This window comes from Hemicordylus capensis, chromosome 2, assembly GCF_027244095.1.
Source record: "Hemicordylus capensis ecotype Gifberg chromosome 2, rHemCap1.1.pri, whole genome shotgun sequence".
NCBI classification, from domain to species: Eukaryota; Metazoa; Chordata; class Lepidosauria; order Squamata; family Cordylidae; genus Hemicordylus; species Hemicordylus capensis.
Genome location: NC_069658.1, coordinates 14907539 through 14927461, shown reverse-complemented (window position 1 = coordinate 14927461; position 19923 = coordinate 14907539). Strand labels below are relative to the sequence as shown.

Below are 19923 nucleotides of genomic sequence, written 5' to 3'. Positions count from 1 at the left end.
GAACTCTTGGGTGGATGCCATCTGGCCCTGGTGATTTGTAAATTTTTTAGTTTTTCAAAACTGTTTAGAACATCTTCCCTTGTCATCTCAAATTGGCCCAGTTCTTCAGCCGCTAAACCTGAAAAGCTCAGTTCTGGAGAGGGTATATGATCAGTAACCTCTTCCACAAAGACAGATGCAAAGAATTCTGGGGAAGGAAAAAAGCAGGGTGTGTGTATATGAAGAGTGGGATTCGGTTGGTAGTTCTCAATGGCTTCCATCGAGGTCTGTGACTTGCAGTATAAGGCCTGGTCAGGAAAGTGGACAAATTTTGCCCAGATGCTTCTTACTTCTGACACTTCAACCCTGTTTCTGCACTCCTTCAGTTTCCCCCATATAAGTAAATAGGTACTATTAATTCCAGTGGCACAAATCAAGGGCCGCACATGAACACATTACTTCGAGTGCAAATTGCCATTCTGCAAGTCATCATCATAATAACATTTTTGAATCTTGGGACCCAATACTAGATGTGGTACTTGAAAGGAGGCCTGAACAGTACTGAATAAAATATACTTCTATCTTTCAGACTATGTGCAGGTTGCTTCTGCGAACGTAATTGGAAAACAGCAACTTTCCAATCTGCATTTTCTTCTGGAGCTTTTCATTTGTTGCCTCATAGTACAAACAAAAATACTCATTGTGTGACGGGATTCTGTAAAGCTGCCTACCTATTGTGGTTACTTGAGACTTGAGGGCTGATCTTAATGGTGCTGTTAATCTGCCCCTTGGCCTTCTCTTCCTAAATTCTGATGGTTTTTTGTCCCTTGGCACACTCTGTGGTTTATTGTGGTGATTCCATAAGATCTGTCTGTAACAAATAATCACTTCCTGCCTCCCTATTCTGTTAACACAGTTGGTCAGATCCAAATGACAGTAATTGAGATTCTGTGTGATAGTTCTGCAAAGCTGTGATCCCTGAGGGACTGTGTTCTAATGACAGATTTTTTTAATTCAAGAGAGCACTGATGAGAGGGTAGAATTGGTAAACCAGATACCATAATACAGACATGAAGTGGTGAATCCCTTGCTGAGAAAACCTCACAGGAAGCCTAGGTGACCCTAACTGGAGAAACCTAATGGAACATATTCTGTTTTCCTGTTTGTTAACTTAGCCAAGCTTTTAATTAGGGTTCACCTGAAATTACTCGTCTTGTCTTATGTCCATGATTATAGACAAGAAAAGTGATTTCTGTTTGTGGCAGAATGTCTACATTCTTTCAATGTACTTTTTGGTCCCATTTTTCTTATTTGCCGTGTGCATTCTCTAATCAGACTGTGCTGACCCATGTAATTGTGATAGAAGACACTGGATATGTATGTAAACAACTCACATGTATCACTAGAGCCAATCAAATTGAAATGGCAGTGTGAGCAAATGAGGCCAAGGGCAGCCAGGGCAGAGAAGAAAGAGGTAAATGGCGTCAAGAAGCACTAGAAGCTGAGGAAATAAAATAGCCCCTGCTTGTTTCTTCTCCCACTCTCTGCCTTTTGAAAAGGCAGGAAACGCGGCAAGCAGAGGATGGGATCAACAAGAGTCCTGACACCAGGTGGGATGGGGCAGGGGGTGAGGGGGCTGGCAGAGGTGGGTTTGGGCCAATTCTACCACCTGAGACGGGCTCTTCAGCAGGTTGTCGCTAGGAATAACCTTTGGAGGTGACAACCTGGCTTGTTTCTGCTAGCACTTGAAGCAGTTTTATTGACACCCCTTCAAACTCCCTTTATGCATATAGAATTTTAATAAGAAGCTTGCTCATATTTCACAATCTATGATGGGAGCTTATTTTCATAAGTTTTAAATCATTATCCCCTGCCCTAATGATGATGATCATATCATTGGGGGGTGGGATAAGAGGGCTTGAACTCTGCTGGTTCCACTGCCTTGCCTGGACTCCTCCCCTCTGTTTTTGGAAGCTCCAGCTTCACTTTTGAGCCCAGACAAAGGGCTGCCTGCCTGTTGTCTTGCAGAAGAGGGCAACCAAGATGATCAGGGGCCTGGAGCACCTTCCTGATGAGGCTAGGCTACAGCATCTGGGGCTCTTTACTTTGGAAAAGAGGCAACTAAGGGGAGACATGTATAAAATTATGCATGGAGTTGAGAGGGTGGACAGAGAGAAATTTTTCTCCCTCTCTTACAACACTAGAACCAGGGGTCACCCCATGAAACTGAAGGTTGGGAAATTTAGGACCGACAAGAGGAAGTACTTTTTCACACAGCGCACAATTAATCTGTGGAATTCTTTGCCATGGAATGTGGTGATGGCCATCAGCTTGGATGGCTTTAAAAGAAGGGGCTTAGACAGAATCATGGAGGACAGGTCTATCAATGGCTACTAGTCTGGTGGCTGTGGGCCATCTCCAGCCTCAGAGGCATGATGCTTCTCAATACCAGTTGCAGGGGAGCAACAGCAGAAGAGAGGGCATGCACATACCTCTTGCCTGTGGGCTCCCCAGAAGCATCTGGTGGGCCACTGTGTGAAACAGGATGCTGAACTAGATGGGCTTCCTTGGACCTGATCCAGCAGGGCTCTTCTTATGTTCTTATGTTTTGTTCCAGCTCACTGCCTTCCAAGATTGCCTGACACCACCTGTCGCTTGGCTCGGGAGCTTCTTGTGAGAGGAGGAGTTACTGAGCTCTTGGAGGCATAAAAACAAGGAGGCATACCAGAGGTGCAGCCAGCCTTTGGTGCCAGGCCTTTGGGGTGGGACTGAGGTCCAGGGGAGGTTATATTAGGGTGGGGCTGGAGGTTTGGGCTAGAGTTTGCTGGTCCTCCATTTTTATTGGATTGTGTCATGCCTCTCTGCAGTTATGTGTTCGGGCTCTCTTGAGAGGGATGGTACTGGGGCTGTGTCCGGCAGTTCTGGGGCAGCTATTACTGTAGTGGTGGGGAATAGAAGAATTGGTGCTGGCAGAGCAGCTGATCATTCCGGGGAAGGGAAACCAGTAATTTAGTAACTATTTCCACTTCCAGCTGCCCTGTCAACTCTCACACCTCAGGGAACAGTTCCAGCTACCCACAGAGTCTAGCCTTGCTCCTCTGCAATGCCAGGTCAGTTCAGAATAAGACCTAAATTGTCCATGACTTGATCATGAATGAGGGAGCTGACCTGGCATGTATAACTGAAACGTGGTTGGGAGAGGCAAGTGGTCCAGTATGGGCCTAGCTTCTTCCATCAGGTTACTCGGTTTTGGAACAGGCTAGGGGAAATGGGTGTGGGGTGCATGTGGCTATGGTCCATAAGAACACTATCTCCCTTACCAGGGCCCCTGTGAGATAGTTGACTTACACTGAGTATATTCTTGAGGATGGGAAGGAGGGATAGATTGGGGATTCTGTTGGTCTACCATCCACCCTGCTGCCCAGCTGACTCCCTAACTGAGCTGACGGAGCTGGTTGCGGAGTTGGTATTGGAGACTCCCAGACTTTTGGTGTTGGGGGTCATCAATATCCACTTTGGGGCTGGCTTGTCTGGTGCAGCTCAGGAGTTCATAGTGGCCATGACAACTATGCGCCTATACCAAAAAGTTTCTGAACCAACTCATGTTGCCAGCCACACACTCGATTTGGTCCTTTGTTTGGATCGGGGGATGTTTCATGGGTGGGGGATCCAGTGGTTTCCCCAATGTCATGGACGGACCACTACTTGATTAAGGTTGGTTTCACAGCCACAATCCACCCCTGGAGAAGCCCCCTGGAGGAGGTAAATTTTTTTTAAAAAATCTAAAGGCTCATTGAACACACACACCCTGGACCAAACTGGGGGCAGGGGGGGCGGTTCGAAGGGGGCCCAAACCAAACTGGCGTGGTCGGTTCGAGTTCAGTTCAAATTCTAACCGAACCGGGCCAGGTGGTTTTCTGCACATCCCTAGCTGTGACCTAGATTGCACAGATCAATCTTCAGGGCATAGAGGGTAGATGTAGGGTCCTTTGGGCAGGGTTGTTGGCCATCCATGCTGTATGGCAGTTCCCTTTTGAGAGGAAATGCACAAGTTTTAGACTTTGTGTTTCATGCATGAAGGTGAGCTGGGGTAGCTGCCATGTCTCTGTTCTGTGATTTTTAGTTGTAAGGTCTCCTTTTTCGTGCTTGCAGAAGCAAAGAGGAAGAGAATTAGCATCTCTTTCTCTTGGAGACGCTGGAGGCTTTTTGCCCAATTTGTAAACACAACAAGCTCCTCTGCCTCTGTAATGTGAGTTCTCCTGCTGTCAGATGGCATAAAGTCTCGCAGCTCTTTGTACTCGGCAGCCCAGATTTTGGGTGCAGCATTATATTAACTGGCTTGGCCTTAGACGGTGGAGACCTAGGTTCCAATTCCCATGTCTTGATGAAGATCTCCTGAGGGACCTTGGACCTGTCACTCTATTATATCCTAACGTACCTTGTGAGGATACTTGTGAGGATAAAATGAAAGGGTAGATAATGATACCAGGTATGTCATTCTGAGCTCCTTGAGAAAAGAGTGGACCCAAAACTGTAAGCCATAAAGATAAATGCTACTATTTTTTTTGCATGGATAGCACTTTTAAAAAGCTGTATTGATTTTTAAAAATATACTGTATACCAGTACCTCCCTGAAAAACAGGCCGGCAACAAAACTAAACAGGGAAGATTTTTTCCCTTTGGCTTTTTTTTTTTTTTTTTTGGTGTAATATACAGTATAATCTATATAATACACTTGTACAAAGACAGATGTCTGGCTAGACCAAAAATACAATATTCTTCAGGGGTTACACTGAACTAGATTTCACTTCCACATAAGCAATAAAAGGTTGGCATTTAACATAAGAGTAATCTGGTTTCTCTAATCCTTTAGAAAGCTTAATTCCATGCATTAGGTTTTCAGTTGTTACCACATTCCAAGTTCTGACCTGTGTTGGTGAACTTGTGGCTTTCTGGTGTTTTGGCAGGTCATCCCAGCTGTTGCAATTAAAGAAACAGATATTTGCAGCAAATCAATAAAAGTATCTCAGATTTTTTTCTCCACAGTGTTGTTCTAGGACTGTGTCCCACCCCATACCGTATCTCATTTAATCTGTAGAAGGTGTTGCAGTCTTCTTTCTGTTTGCCCTCAAGAACAACCCTGTAAAGTAGACCACTAATATTCCAAATCACAGATGGAATATCTGAGACTGCAGAACTGTGTGTTTGTGTGAAGATTAAAGAGCACACAGCTTGCCATACTTTGCAATCTCTCTCCGCCCTTCTCTGGAACACTGCTTTTCTCAAATCTTGACATCTTTTAATGCAACTGTTTTTATTTTATTTATAGGCAGCTGTGAATGTATCAAGTGTACTTCAGAGATCATGTGGATTCTCACAAAAAGGCCCTGTGTTTCTAATATCATGTTCCCTTTTTTGTGCAGGCAATTGGTAATGCTAAAACAACCAGAAATGACAACAGCAGTCGCTTCGGGAAGTACATTCAGATCGGCTTTGATAAAAGATACCACATCATTGGTGCCAACATGAGGACATATCTGCTAGAGAAATCAAGGGTTGTTTTCCAGGTTAGCTGAGCAATTTGTGTGTGTATTTCCCCTCGCCCCACTTCAAGGTCTGGACTACATGTTACACTCAACATGGCGCTGCTCCCTAAAACAGCAGTCCTGTGTTGACTTCTCCCTCTCTGATGTGCTGTATTACTCATCTCATGTAATTGCAGCATGACATTCTGGGTCTCTCCTCCCCTGTCAGTTGCAGCTAATGAGAAGAGGAGGTGGTGCTGGTGGTGCAGAAATGCAGAATGTCATGTTGTCCTGATGTGGAGTAAATAATACTCAGTGCTGTGAAGCAGTAAGGCTTGATACAGGACTGCTGTTTGTGGTAGTGGCCTATATTGAATATAACACATAATTTGGTCCTAACCTTTGTATATCTTATTCAGTGTGCTGGGAACAAGACTCTCCATTCTTAAAAAGAACAAAAAAAGCTTTTGTTTGTATTGATTTTGATATTTTTAAATATTAAAATACATACAATAAAATGACATTTAACTATATATAAAATAGCCTATCATGTGTAAGGAGTTGAAGTAGAATTCGTGTGAAATAATACAAGGAGGAGCAGATTATAAATCATCAGTACAAGTTCCCTATTTTTAATGGAATTTTTGCTTCATTTTCAGTCTTTTTCTCAACCTTTAAAACATGGGTTGGATCCCTGTGACCCTCTCCCCTGCCCAAACGTGGGGACAAGAGTGGTCAAGAAGGTTGCTTATGCTTTGTGTTTACAGAGTTGATGAATATTTTTGTATGTTCACAAGGGGTGATACTGACTGCCTGCCATTCTGATGGTTTCCAAGGTATTGTATTGTACTCTAAAGCAATGCTATCAAGTGCCCTTTCTTATACATCAGAAGTTTTGCTCTTGCATTTTCTCAGCTCAAGTTTAAAGCTTCAAGGGTTTTGGTCCAAAACCACTTGGGATGCTGGGTGCTTATGCAAAGCCTTTGATGCTTGACTTTGTAGATGGTAAGGTATAACAACCTTATAGGTTGTTACACCAAATTGCAACTACTTTTTTTTTATTGTGGAGATTTAGATAATTGGCACATCCTATTAAAGATAGGAACTGCAACTGAATCAGAATGTGTCAGTGTGTTTATATTTTGAGTGTAGTTCAATATAAGTCAGTTTCGGAAGACAGGCTTGTATCATCTTATTTTATTTCCTCTTGTCAGTGGAGCATATTGCGTTTTCTCACTTGCATGTTTGATTTTAAAATGTTACTTTTTTATACTATACAAAATATTGTCATTCTCTAGTGCAGCAGGAGCCATGCTTCCTAGGAGGACTGTGTGGGGAAAGCAATTGGTCTGGGGCAGAAATGGCAGTCAGTGGAGGAGAATGCCTTGCTTTCAGAAAGTGGGTTCTTTTCAGCTGGAAAACACATGCCTGCCAGGTTGCTCAAATCAGAGCCAGTTCAGTTCCTTTGACATGTTAGTGGGCCATAGCTCAGTAGTAGAGCAGGCAGAAGGTCCCGGATTCAATCCCTGGCATCTCCAGGTAGGGCTGGGAAAAACTACCTCCTGACATCTTGGAGATCCATTGCAAGTCAATGCAGTACACAATACTGTTCCAGATGGGTTGTTGGTCTGACTCAGAATAAGGCCGCTTCCTATGTTGCTATGTGTTTTCCATTCAGGGATACATTCATGTGGGAGTGTCTTCAAACAAGCACATTCTGAGATGGTACAATCCTATGAGAGGACTGCACCCATATCAGAAGCAGCAACTTTGAATTTGGCCTCAGTCATATTTCAAGGTTACGTAGTTCAAATTTCACATGTTGGTCACATTATGGGTCATATCGGCAAGTAAGCAAACGTTCCCACACATGTTAGATTTGAAAATATTTTCTTAGCATCATTGTCAGGGCTTGGCTGCATTAGCAGTTTGATTAGGTGATGGTGTTTTTAAAATGAGAGAGATGAATGAAATCTGAACAAATTGAGTTATTTGTAATAAGCAGGTAGACTTGTTTTCTCTGATGTCTAAACTTGCATTCTGAAATACATAGACTGATGTCTGTGAGACATTTATATCTGATCTTTAATATGAAGGTCAGGGCAATGCATGTAGGGTTTCTAGGCAGTCTCCCCATCCAGGCACTGATCAAACTCAGACCTGCTGAGCTTCAAACGAGGTTGCTGCGCCTGCATCAGATGCCTTCAGTCAGTGCCCTAGACCCTTAAGGAAGTACTGGAGCCAGTTATTTATGCCTCTAAAGTTGAGCATTGGATTGACTGTAGAGCAAACACAGAGAGGCCTAGGTTAAAATCCCTGCTCAACTCTTGGGATTGTGAATGGTGTAGGAAGGTCCCTCACTGTGCCAGCCTTAAGCTTTATTTGATTGATTAAGTGCCATCAAGTCTGTGTCGACTCTTAGTGACCACATAGATTCTCTCCAAGATGGTCATAAGAACATAAGGACAGCCCTGCTGGATCAGGCCCAAGGCCCATCTAGTCCAGCATCCTGTTTCACACAGTGGCCCACCAGATGCCGCTGGAAGTCTACAGGCAGGAGCTGAAAGGGGCATGCCCTCTCTCCTGCTGTTGCTCCCCTGCAACTGGTACTCAGAACCATCATGCCTCTGATACTGGAGGTGGCCTATAGCCATCTGACTAGTTGTCGCTGATAGACCTCTCCTCCATGAAGTTATCCAAACCCCTCTTAAAGCCATCCAGGTTGTTGGTTGTCACCACATCTTGTGGCAGAATTCCACAAGTTGATTATGTGTTGTGTGAAAAAAGTACTTCCATTTGTTGGTCCTAGATTTCCTGGGAATCAATTTCATGGGATGGCCCCTGATTCTAGTGTTATGTGAGAGGGAGAAGAATTTTTCTCTGTCCACTTTCTCCATACCATGCATACTTTTATAGACCTCTATCATGTCACCCCGCAGTCGTCTTTTTTTCTAAACTTAATAGCCCCAGGTGTTGAAGCCTTGCCTCATAAGAAATGTGCTCTAGGCCCCTGATCATCTTGGTTGCCCTCTTCTGCACCTTTTCCAGTTCTACAGTGGCCTTTTTTAAGATGTGGTGACCAGAATTGTATGCAGTACTCCAGGTGTGGCCACACCATAGTTTTGTATAAGGGCATTATAATATTAGCCGTTATATTTTCAGTCTCCTTCCTAATGATCCCTAGCATGGTATTGGTCTTTTTCAGGAGATATGTACGTGTGTGTGTGTATGTGTATGTATATATTTGTGTGTGTGTGTGTGTGTGTGTGTGTGTGTGTGTGTGTATGAGCTATGATATGTCAGAATGCAAGTTCAGAGATCAGAGAAAACAAAGTCTACCTGCATATTTCAAATAACTCAATTTGTTCAAATTTTATTCACCTCTCTTGTTTTAAAAACACCATCACCTAATCAAACTGTGTGTGTGTGTCTGTGTGTGTGTAACTAATAATCATAAACCTTTCCGATTTAAAGGACAGTGGTTCTGGACATTGCCTTTTTTAATGATGAGCACAGCTTTGGTGCTGCTGTTTTCTTCTTCCCTACTCATGAGAAACATTTGTATATGGCTTAAAATCTGTAGCTAGCAAAACATAAAACTGATCATTAGCTAGTCTGGATAGCTAAGAACTTGGTCTGTGGTTTCATAGGTCTATGAAAGGGGGAAATGGATGTTCTTAATTGTACTTGCTGCCAGTCCTTTTCTTTAAAATTGAGCCTGTTTTATTCCTCAGGCAGATGATGAGCGGAACTATCACATCTTCTATCAGCTCTGTGCTTCAGCTGGTCTTCCAGAATTTAAAGACCTCTCACTAAGTGAGTATGCAGGCCTTATATATTCAGTTGGTCCCATCCTGCCTGTTCTTGGCATTACCAAAGTTGAAACATGAACTGAAATTCCATATTGCCAGTTCTTGGGTTACATCTTTTGTCACATTCTAGTATGTCCATGCAATGGAACCCAGGGCAAGGCTATGCAAATGAAAGGGGTGGGGCTGCACAGAGATAGGCAGACTTGGTTTCTTGGCTCCCATTCAGTTCTATGGGGAAAAGCAAGTGGGCTGCAATCTGGAACAGGGAGATGTCAAAGTTGCCTCTTACAGCCTGAACCTGTTGTACGGGACCTTGTCGCCATTGTGCCATCATAATGTGGATTGCACTAGTATAATCACACTGGAGAGCTCTTGTTTTTACTGTTTATGTCTGGCTAGTGTGCCATTGTGCATAAACAGAATGGCACAACAAACATCTATCAAGTTTGAAAGGATTTCACAAAGCTCTGTTACATTAAATGGGGGTTTAATCCAGATGCTACTGTGGGGCAAATGCCAACCCACCATGACACCCCTGTGAGGGTGTGGTTTTCTCTCCTAACCCTTGGTTTTTGCCCATGCACAGTTGGAACCCAGCCCCAATGTAATGTCATGGAGAAACTGAGCTGCAACTCACTAAACTGGGACTGATTAGGGGCTTTTTGGAGAGCTGTCTCCTGCAAGATTGGGGAAGGGAACAGGCCAACCCTCTGCAGCTGTCCGTCTGAAGCTGAAGGTCCTCCTTGGGAGGGACTGCCTTTGGGTCTCCACCCCTCTCCCCATTTCTCAGGGTAAAGTATAGTGTGCTATCGAGTCGGTGTCGATTCCTGGCGACCACAGAGCCCTCTGGTTGTCTTTGGTAGAATACAAGAGGGGTTTACCATTGCCAGCCACCTAATGGTGCACCGGGGAAATGACTTGACTAGCAAGCCTGAGGTTACCGGTCTGAATCCCCACTGGTATGTTTCCCAGACTATGGGAAACACATATATCAGGCAGCAGCGATATAGGAAGGTGCTAAAAGTTATCATCTCATACTACATGGGAAATGGCAATGGTAAACCCCTCCTGTATTCTACCAAAGAAAACCACAAGGCTCTGTGGTCACCAGGAGTCGACACCGACTCGACGGCACAACTTTACCTTTACTTTTACCATTGCCATCTGCAGTGCAGAATGAGATGATGCCTTTTAGCATCTTCTTATATCGCTGCTGCCTGATATAGGTGTTTCCTCATAGTCTGGGAAACATACCAGCAGGGATTTGAACCGGCAACCTCTGGCTTGCTAATCAAATTACTTCCCCACTGTCCCATTAGGTGGCTGCACCCCTTTAAAAACAAATCTCAAGGCTAAGCAGTAGAGACAACAGTGGCTGTAAAAAAAGCCCTTCTAAAAATCTGAATATAAAACAACACAGAATCCTGTCCACAATGTCAGGTGACTGCACAGGGAAGCAGGAGGGGGGACAGAAGGAGAAGTTGTTTCCCTGGCACAAGAAGGAAAGCCTCTTTTATTATATTAAAGTTGTAGCTTAGAGCTCTGCTGTCTGGAAGGGAAACACATTATGGAAAAAGCTAGCGGTCACAGAAAGTGAAGAGCTTGGGTGGGTTATTCCCGCAAGGTATTTAATTGGATGGGAAATGAAATGTTTGTGTTTTCTCTTTTGGCTTTAAAGCTTTTGAAATGAGAAAGCATCCGTGGCCTCCAGCTGGGCTTGTCTCTTGGTGGGAGTGTTCGTATTTATTTCAAAATGGCTTGTTCTCTGCTCTCAGGGCAGAGCAGACAGTCTTCGACCAAAAATTGAAAGGCTTTGTTTGAAATGGAATTTTTAAGAACTGGGGAGAGATGGTTTAGTTGAGACACACAGGCTTGCTGCTTTCATTCATGCTTATGGATGAATACACACAGCAGCCTGACCCTGTATGTATTCAACACCGCACTGTTACCAGGACATACACATACACACAGTGTGTGTGTGTGTGTGTGTTTTTTTTAAGGCTACACCAAACATCTGACAGAATTTGTGGAGGGTGGGGAAAGGTATGGAGTTGGCGCTTGAAGCCATCTCCCCTCTTTCACATTTTGGGGAACGTGATGGGGGGGGGCGGGCAAAACATCCTGTCATTCCCCCCCCCACAAAAAAAAATGCCCATAGGATTATTTTCTACCGTTTGAGCGGGGGAATGACAGTTTCCATTCCAAAGAAGTAAGGTGCACCAGTGGTTTCATGGCCTTCTGTAAATGGCAGAAATGCCCCCAATAATGTTGCAGCCTACAAATGGGGCCATGAAACTGAGGGGGCAGTTTTACAGGCTTAGTATATTTCTACATGTGTATGTACATAATGCACCACATCACAAGAGTTCCCAGTGAATGGTCTGAGAAGACCAGATGCTGTTGGTTTTTCTGAAACTGAGCAGATGTAGGCTTGCTAAGCAACCCTGTTGAGAAACAGGGAGCTCCCTGTCAGAACAGGATGTTGGGACAACCTGAAGGGACCATAGAAGACCAATTTTTAAAGAACTGCACTGGCTGCCGATATGTTTCCGAGCGAAATACAAGATGATGGCTATTGCCTATAAAGCCCTCAGCGGCTTGGATCCAGGGTACTTAAGAGAGCACCTTCTTTGTCATGAACCCTGTTGCTTACTAAGATCATCTGGAGAGGTCTGGTTATAGTTGCCGTTGGCTCATTTGGTGGCGACTCAGGACCGGGCCTTCTCTGTAGCTGTCCCGGGGCTTTGGAATATGCTCCCGGTCAAAATAAGAGCAACTCAATCTCTGTTGGCTTTTAGGAAGTCCCTGAAGACACACCTGTTTTCTCAGGCTTTTCACTTAAATTCATTTTAAACTGTTCAATTGTTTTTATCCCATGAAATTGGTTTAATTTTTTGTTACGTTAAATTGCATTTACTCTGTTTTATATTTGTGTTAAATTGTGTACACCGCCTAGAGATACACATATCAGGCGGTATATAAATACGATAAATAAAATAAATAACATACTAGCTGACCCCGCACAGATAATCTGTGCGCTAATTGGGTCGCCCCCCACCGGCATGCCCATCTTTCTGGCTGGCCCGGCAGCCGGGGGGCCATGCCCACCTCTGCTGCCCGGTTTGCACCCCCCTTTGCCTCCAGCGTCGTCCTCCGCTTGGCCCCCCCCCCCATGCTCTTCAGGGCGGCAGGGCTTTGCCTGCCGCCGCCCGCTTGGCGCCCCCCCTACTCTTCAGGAGCCCACTGCCTTGCCACCACGGCCGAGCCCGAAACCACCGCCTCGCCACCGGAGCTGAGCACGCCGCCTCCCTGCCCATTCCCTCCTGCCGCCGCCTGAGTCCTTGGAGTGGCCGGGCCCGCCGTTGCCGCCTCCTCCTCACCACCACCGCCATTTCCCTTGGCAGCAGCCAACGGCCTCCTGCAAGCCTCTGCCGCCCAGCCAATCCGGAGAGCCTCTGCCGCCCAGTCAATCTGCTGGGTTGCCGGGACGCATCCTCACGGGCACGTCTATGAGGATTAATATAATAGATAATAGAACAGAAGCTGCCAACCTGATGTTCTCCCTCTGTAAACTGCAGCTGGGGATGATGGAAATTAGTCTGGCAACAGCTGGGACCTCAGTTTGGCCACCCCTGTAATAGATATTAAAATATAAATGATCACGCACAAGGAGGAATCCTCCTGGATTGAGACACACAAGAGTCAAGCCTTCTGTGATTTGTTCTGGGTGATTCTACAGCCAGAGATGGTGCCAGTCATCATGACCAGAATTAAGACGGTCTAGGGGGTCCTTCCATTACTGGAAGTTATCATAGAATTATAGATATTTAGCATTTGTAGGGACCTTTTAGGACTTCTAGTCAGACCCATTGCTCAGTGCAGGAATCTGCTCCAGCTTCTCTGACAGATGGTTGCCCGGAGTCTGTTTGAAAATCTCTAGTGAGGGAGAGCCCAGCTGTGTGTGTCATAGTTATTTCTTACTATATAGTCAGTGTACTCTGTGTCTAGTGCTTGGGCAAGTTCATACATGCAAGCTAATCTCTTGATGAGTCCAGCATCAAGTGGTGGCTTGCATGTATGAATGACCCCTCACATATTGGCCACCAGGTAGCACTTTAATGTCACCCAAACCCAATGCTTTTCAGTCGTGTCATTTCAAATATTCAGCTACCAGTGTATAAAGAAAGCAAGTGATACAGTGCCTTTGTGAACTGGTGTTTTGCAGGTGTGGGAACTGATGCACCTAAACAGAGTTTTGTTTCCTCACAGTATTCACAAATAGCACAACCTTGCTTTTGTCAGCAATTATTTGTCTATTGGTCTCTCTGCTAGGCCCACTAGTCCTCATGAAACACACCTTGAGATGGGTATCTAAATTCTTGTTCAGATTTCAAATAAAGCTATGCTATTTGATTAAAGGAAGATAAAACTGAAAGTTAGGAAGAGAATGACTTTGCTCACTATCCTTAGGAAGAGTTCATTGGATGCACAATTAATCAGGCAGAACCATTGAACTAGTCATGGAAACTGAAGTTGTAAATGTCTGTTATGTGTATAATTGGGTAGCAAATCTACATTTTTAGCAATATGACAGAGACTCACTCCCATAAACTAACAGAGGAAAATAAGCAGTGGGGTGGTTTTTTTTATGATTCACTTCAAAAAGGAAAATGTTTTCTTTCTCTAGTGCAAGAGATGCTGAATTTAATTTTTCTGCCTAACTCATTTTGAAGACTTGAGGCAGGCAGCATCTCCTTAAGTGAATCACCATGCCGGCCGAAATTACAAATTGCTGCACCTCCTCTTGAGTAATTTTTCTTAATGGAAGATGTGCTGAGATGTCATTTTGAAATCCTCCAGGCAGCTCCTGACACTGCTTTTTCAAGTAAATAACTTCAAGAAGCGGCACAAGCTTTAAGACTACGTGTCTCAGTGGCTGGGAAAGCTGAGGGAAAGGCGGTACCACTTTAACAAGGCACTGACTTCCTGGTGAAGTAACCCAGAAACGGAGCTCTCGTCAGCTGGGCGTGGTGTATTCTGGGGTGTTTCATATGAAGACGAATATGTATAGCGTTGACTTGCCAAGTTAATGCATTAAAAGCATGTTAAATGAAATATGAATTGGCAAGTAATGTTGCTTCTGTGTTTCTGTGTGTGTGTTCTTCATTCTCCAATTCCCCCCTCGCAGCTTGTGCTGAAGACTTTTTCTACACATGTCTGGGAGGCGATACGTCCATTGAAGGAGTAGATGACGCAGATGACTTTGAGAAAACCAGGCATGCTTTCACGCTACTTGGTAAGAGGTTTTAAAGATGTCTTGGATGCTTCCCAGTAGACCATTTGGATGATACCACTTTGCAAAAGCTTTGAATAACCCCTCAGGAACTTCAGTGTGATATGTGACACGTGGAAGCATAAATCTGGGTGGTGCAAGAGAAAGTCGTTGGCTTTACCCTGTTTTTCTGATTACATAATTTGAGATTATGGCTTGGGTCATAGGCAGGGGTGTGTGCATGTGTGTGTGTGTGTGTGTTTTCATCAGTGAAACAATTAGGTCTGCAACGTTTAACCCAGGGGTTCTCATTTTGGTCCCCAGATTTTACTGGATTACAACTACAATGGAGGTTGTAGGGATTAGGAAGCTGCCTTACACTGAAGCACATCTTTGGTCCATCTAATTTAGTATAATATACCCTAATTGGTAGCGGTACTCTAGAGTTTTTCCCCAGCCTTTCCTGGAGATGCCAGGGATTGAACCTGGGACCTTGTGCATGCAGAGAAGATGCTCAACTACACACTTGCCCACCTCATGCAGACTTAAAGTTGCCATGCTGGTTACATTTTTGATACTCTGGGCCAATCAAGCATCCACAAAAAAACTAGTACTTGTTGCTTTGTGTTCAGATCCCACATCCCACATTTTCAGTGGAAGCAGTGCTTTAAAAGCCATAGGGCAATGCACACCAAGAGGGCCTCTTAACCTGTGCCATTTGTTTCAAGCACAGATTAATTTTAAACATGTATATGCTGCTTGATGCAGTGACTTTAAATTGGCTAAAACAATGGTTTAAAATGTTATCATTATCCAAGCAGCAAAATGCACTGTGTCGGTAATGAAAACAGTACAACTAAATAAGCAGAAACAAGTTCTCTTTCATTTCAAGAAAAAGCAGGAATCCAGTTGCAACTCAAGATATCCAGGCCCAAAATCTTAATGAAAATGTCAGATTGTAACCTGTTTCCCAAAGGAGAGCAAGGAAGGGGCATGGTGAGCTTCCTAGGTAGGGAAGAAATGGGGCAGAATTCCAGAATTGTTGCCACCACTAAAAAAGTCCTGCTCCTCATAGACTCCCACATAACCCCATTTGGCAGGGACACTGGACTGGAATTTCATCTGTCAATCAAAGTGCATGAGGAATAATGCACAAAAAAAGATGGCCCTGGATCCCACGACAGAGCATGTGCATAACTAAAAGAGACCTGGCATTCATGGATGTTTTTACAAGAGAACATGTACAAAGAGTAGATGTTTTTTGTGAGATACCTCATTTGGGGTACAGTTGTTTACAGGTCATCTAAATGTATATGCTTTCTGAACCGCCTAGAGCCTTCGGAATCAGGCGGTATATAAAGATGATGATGATGATGATGATGATGATGATGATGCAGGTTCATGTGGATTTGTGCTGAAAAGATAAGTTTAAAATCCTGTACTCAAGCAATCCAAATTTTGCAGCAAGAAAAGGTGAATTATATTATCTCCGAATAATTCAAACTGGGTAGTCTTGCCTTATTTCTTTTGGTTTTCATGGTATCATCCATGGAATTATCACTGTTTTGAGTAATTCTGCTTTTGCTTGCCCTAGGGAGGGCCACTTAAGCTCTGTCACCATCCTTCAGAAATTAATCCAGTGGCTTCCCCGGCTTTTGGGTTTTCAGCAGGAATTGCCCACATATTTCCAAGTATAATTTTGCAGTTCTAAGGTATAGGCACTTTTTTAAAAAACGGAAATTGAGATGCTCAGTGTGGGAACAGAATTCAGACCACATAGATGTCTTGCAAACATGCAGTGACTACTCTCCATTTATATGTGCTTTATGGAAACTGGGTATCACTTTTACCTACTTTCTGCATAGAGAGAGTACCCTTATGAGATCACATAGCTGTCATTGTGTGTCCCTCACAACTTCACAATGCCCGCAATTTGCACCAAATTTGTACAGATGTTGTGCCACATAAGGACACCTGAATGACGTGGTTCCTAATGTCATGTACCCCGAACCAAGATGGTGGCTGCATGTAAAGTAGGTGCATTAGTTTGTACCTGAACTGCTTGCTTGCTTGTTTTTCAGGAGTGAAGGACTCCCATCAGATGACCATTTTTAAGATCCTTGCTGCCATCCTACACCTTGGAAATTTGGACATTATATCAGAACGTGATGGAGAGTCGTGCAGTATTTCAGTAAGTTCTTAGCAGGCATAGAAAATGCTATTTGTACCATTTGATGCATCCCTAAATCCAGATAAATAGCTTCAGTGTGGCTGAAAGGGGCTCCTTCATTACTGTGTTGCAGCTCTGTTGCTCTAGTTGCAGGAAGTTCCAGGGGTGCATTTTCAGCTCCCTTGCAAGGAGATACTATTCCTTGTATAATAGTATACAAGTTATAGATACTATTGTGCTTTTGTAATACTGGTTTACTTACAAATATACAGATTATGAATAAAGGGGCAAGCCAAGTACCCAGACAGTGTACAATGGTCCATAAAGCAGCCTTTCCCCTCAAAGAAATCAGCATGCATTAGTGATGTGTCTTTCCCGCACCCCATCTGCTCCTTGTTGACTAAGCTGCAGAACCTAGGCTGCTTCTTCAGTTGCTGACTACATCCAAACACCAAACTGTTTCTCTGCAGCCCTACTCCAAGTAGGTGGGGTGTGTTCACTAGCAAGTTTCCACCAGCCACCCAAATCCATTTGTTTTAAGAAAGCTTCATTTGGACAAAGGCCTCACAGCTTGGTTTCAAACTGGCTTTTGAAGGAAGAAAGGGAGAGGTGGCACCATTTAGATGTACTGGGTAGGAGTTCCAGGCATAAAGGTACGCGACAGAGAGAGGTCGGTGTCCTTTAAGAAAGCAGGAAACATTTCTGGGTGTAATTCCTGTTATTGTGTTCGGTAAGATTTATACAAGATCATTTCTGTTCACTTGTTTCGTTTCATCCAGAATTTTGCTGCCTGCCTCGCCTTGCTTTGTAGTAGGGCTGCTTGTGGTTGAGATGTGCATCGAACATAGGAAGCTGCCTTATGCAGAGCCAGTCCATTGCTTCATCTAGCTCAGTATTGTTCTGCACCGACTGGCAGCAGCTCTCAAATATTTCAGGCAGGAGTCTCTGCCAGCCGTACTTGGAGATGCCAGGAATTGAACCTGGGTCCTTCCGCATGCCGTGCAGATGCTCTAAATAACCGTCCGTCCCCATGTGGCAATTTAGTGGGAGGGGGAACGCTGAACAAAATACAAGCACACAAATAACACACCTAAAAAGGAAGCTGGTCTTGAAGCTGCACTAACTGTATGTCTCTCTTGGTGTATTCATTATTCTGACAGTTGGTGCACAATAATTGCATTTCTGTCCAGTCTGCCCTATTAGCAGTCAAGGCCCATTCAAAGAAGTTTGTATTTTTGTTTTTAATTAAAATGCGAACAAGGGTTTCCCTGTACTATAGAGTTACCTGAGAGATGTTGCGATGGGCTGTTTAATTTTAGGGCTTAGACAAACTGGGTGCATAAGCAAGCCTCATCTCATAGTGTTGTCTCCCCTTCATGATAGTGGCATTATTTAATTAAAATGTAAGTGCAGCTCTGCAATACTACCTCCATCTCTTACCTCATTTAATTAGTGATGACACAACTCAGTGTAGCAAAACATGGATTATGCAGAGAAGACGGTAGCAGGGCATGACCCTCACTCACAGCTCATATTGGATCTGGTTCTGCTTGTTGGCTCTCAGCTGCGAACAGTGTACTAGGATTTGGACATAGGCACTTAAGAACCTTGCTGGATCAGGCCCAAGGCCTGTGTAGTCCAGCATCCTGTTCCACACAGCAGCCAACCTGAGGTCTCTTTGAGAGTTGAGGAAGTAATTATTTGACAAGCTTCCCTACACTCACCACTGACATGGATTGGGAGTGGGGAAACTTGCTGGTCCAGTTTGCATCGTGCTTTGTACTAGCAATCAGTATGCTGTTCTGCGTCACATTTGCCTGTTGTCGGTGGGTACCATCCACACCTGCCGTATTTCTCCATACATAACCCAGCTGAATGGTGACAGGGACACACACTTTTGGGAATCCTCCCTGGAGCACAGGAAGGAGTGATCTGCTCTAGCCAGCCAATGTGGCCACAATGAGGGAAGCCTATAGTGCAGCCCTCCCCACCAGCTGATCAGCAGCAGGCAAGCCCAGCCCCACCTGGCCATCTCTCAGTTGATTGACAGTGGGGGGAAGGCCACAACACCCCATAGGCATCCCTCATTGGACCACATTGGTCAGAGCAGATCACTTCTGGCCATGCTCAGCAAGTCCAGAGAGGATTCCAGACGGTGTGTAAATGCCACTCAAAATCATTTCACATGCCACTTTCAGCATGCATGCCACATAGGTTGTTGACCCCTGCAGACAATATGACCGAAGGGTGGGAAATTCACCATCAGGTGACTTGAATATTTTATTTTTATTTTTGTGAAATATGTCTATCTTGTTTTTCTGCACCATAGTTAACAATATGGTATGCCTTTGTACATAGTCTGGAGATGGCCAACCAGATGGTCTTGGAGGTAACCCGAAGAGACCACATCATTATTATTACTTTTTTGTTTAACACATTTATATACCGCCCAAAACACAAGAGTCTGGGCGATTTACAACAAAAAGCATCATGCCTGTGCTTGAGCACTTGCACTGCCAATACATTTTCAGGCAAAATACAAAGTGCTGGTTATCACCCTTGAAGCCCTGAATGGCTTAGGTCTGTGTGACATTAGAGAACTACCTTCTACATGTTCCCGCTGCACATTTAGGTCATCTGGGGAGGTCTGCCTTCAGCTGCCACCGATTGATCTGGTGATGACTTGGGATTGGGTCGCCTTTGCAGTTGCTCCAAGGCTGTGGAATGGGATCCCCACAGAAATCAGAGGATCAACATTATTACTGGCCTTCAAGAGAGCCCTTAAGACTTATTTTTTTGGTCTGGCCATCCAGGGTTTTTAAATTACTTTAAATTGTGTTCAACTGTTTTATGTTTTGTTTCGGTGTTGTTTTTTTTTTTTTTTTTTTTTAATGGAGTATGTTGGTGTTTTACTTATAAACTGCAGAGAGCTGACAGATGGGACAGTATAGAAATACAATAAATAAATTGGCTAACTTAGCAGAATATGCTATCTGCGGGTGGTTGAAATAGTAATATCTCTTATTAAAAATAACTCTTATGTAGGAGTTGTGGTGGCCAGTTTATTTTGAGTGGCATTTGACCAGTGCCAAGGCTGGGGAATGAAGCTGGAAGCTGCACTTTTAGGAATAAGCTTCATTTCTGCTAGCGTAACACCCGCCTCTC

General features: G+C 44.1%; 1 protein-coding gene across 7 annotated transcripts in view; it reads left to right on the top strand.

Annotated features, from left to right (window-relative positions):
* The window catches only part of MYO5B (myosin VB), a 390467-nt gene that overhangs the window by 214481 nt on the left and 156063 nt on the right, over positions 1-19923 (top strand). For all 7 annotated transcript variants that reach the window (XM_053303356.1, XM_053303361.1, XM_053303354.1 and 4 more), the window contains 4 exons: positions 5403-5546; positions 9239-9320; positions 14505-14612; positions 16670-16779. In XM_053303356.1, the coding sequence (XP_053159331.1) occupies positions 5403-5546; positions 9239-9320; positions 14505-14612; positions 16670-16779 (444 nt within the window). The remainder of the gene's footprint in view (positions 1-5402; positions 5547-9238; positions 9321-14504; positions 14613-16669; positions 16780-19923) is intronic.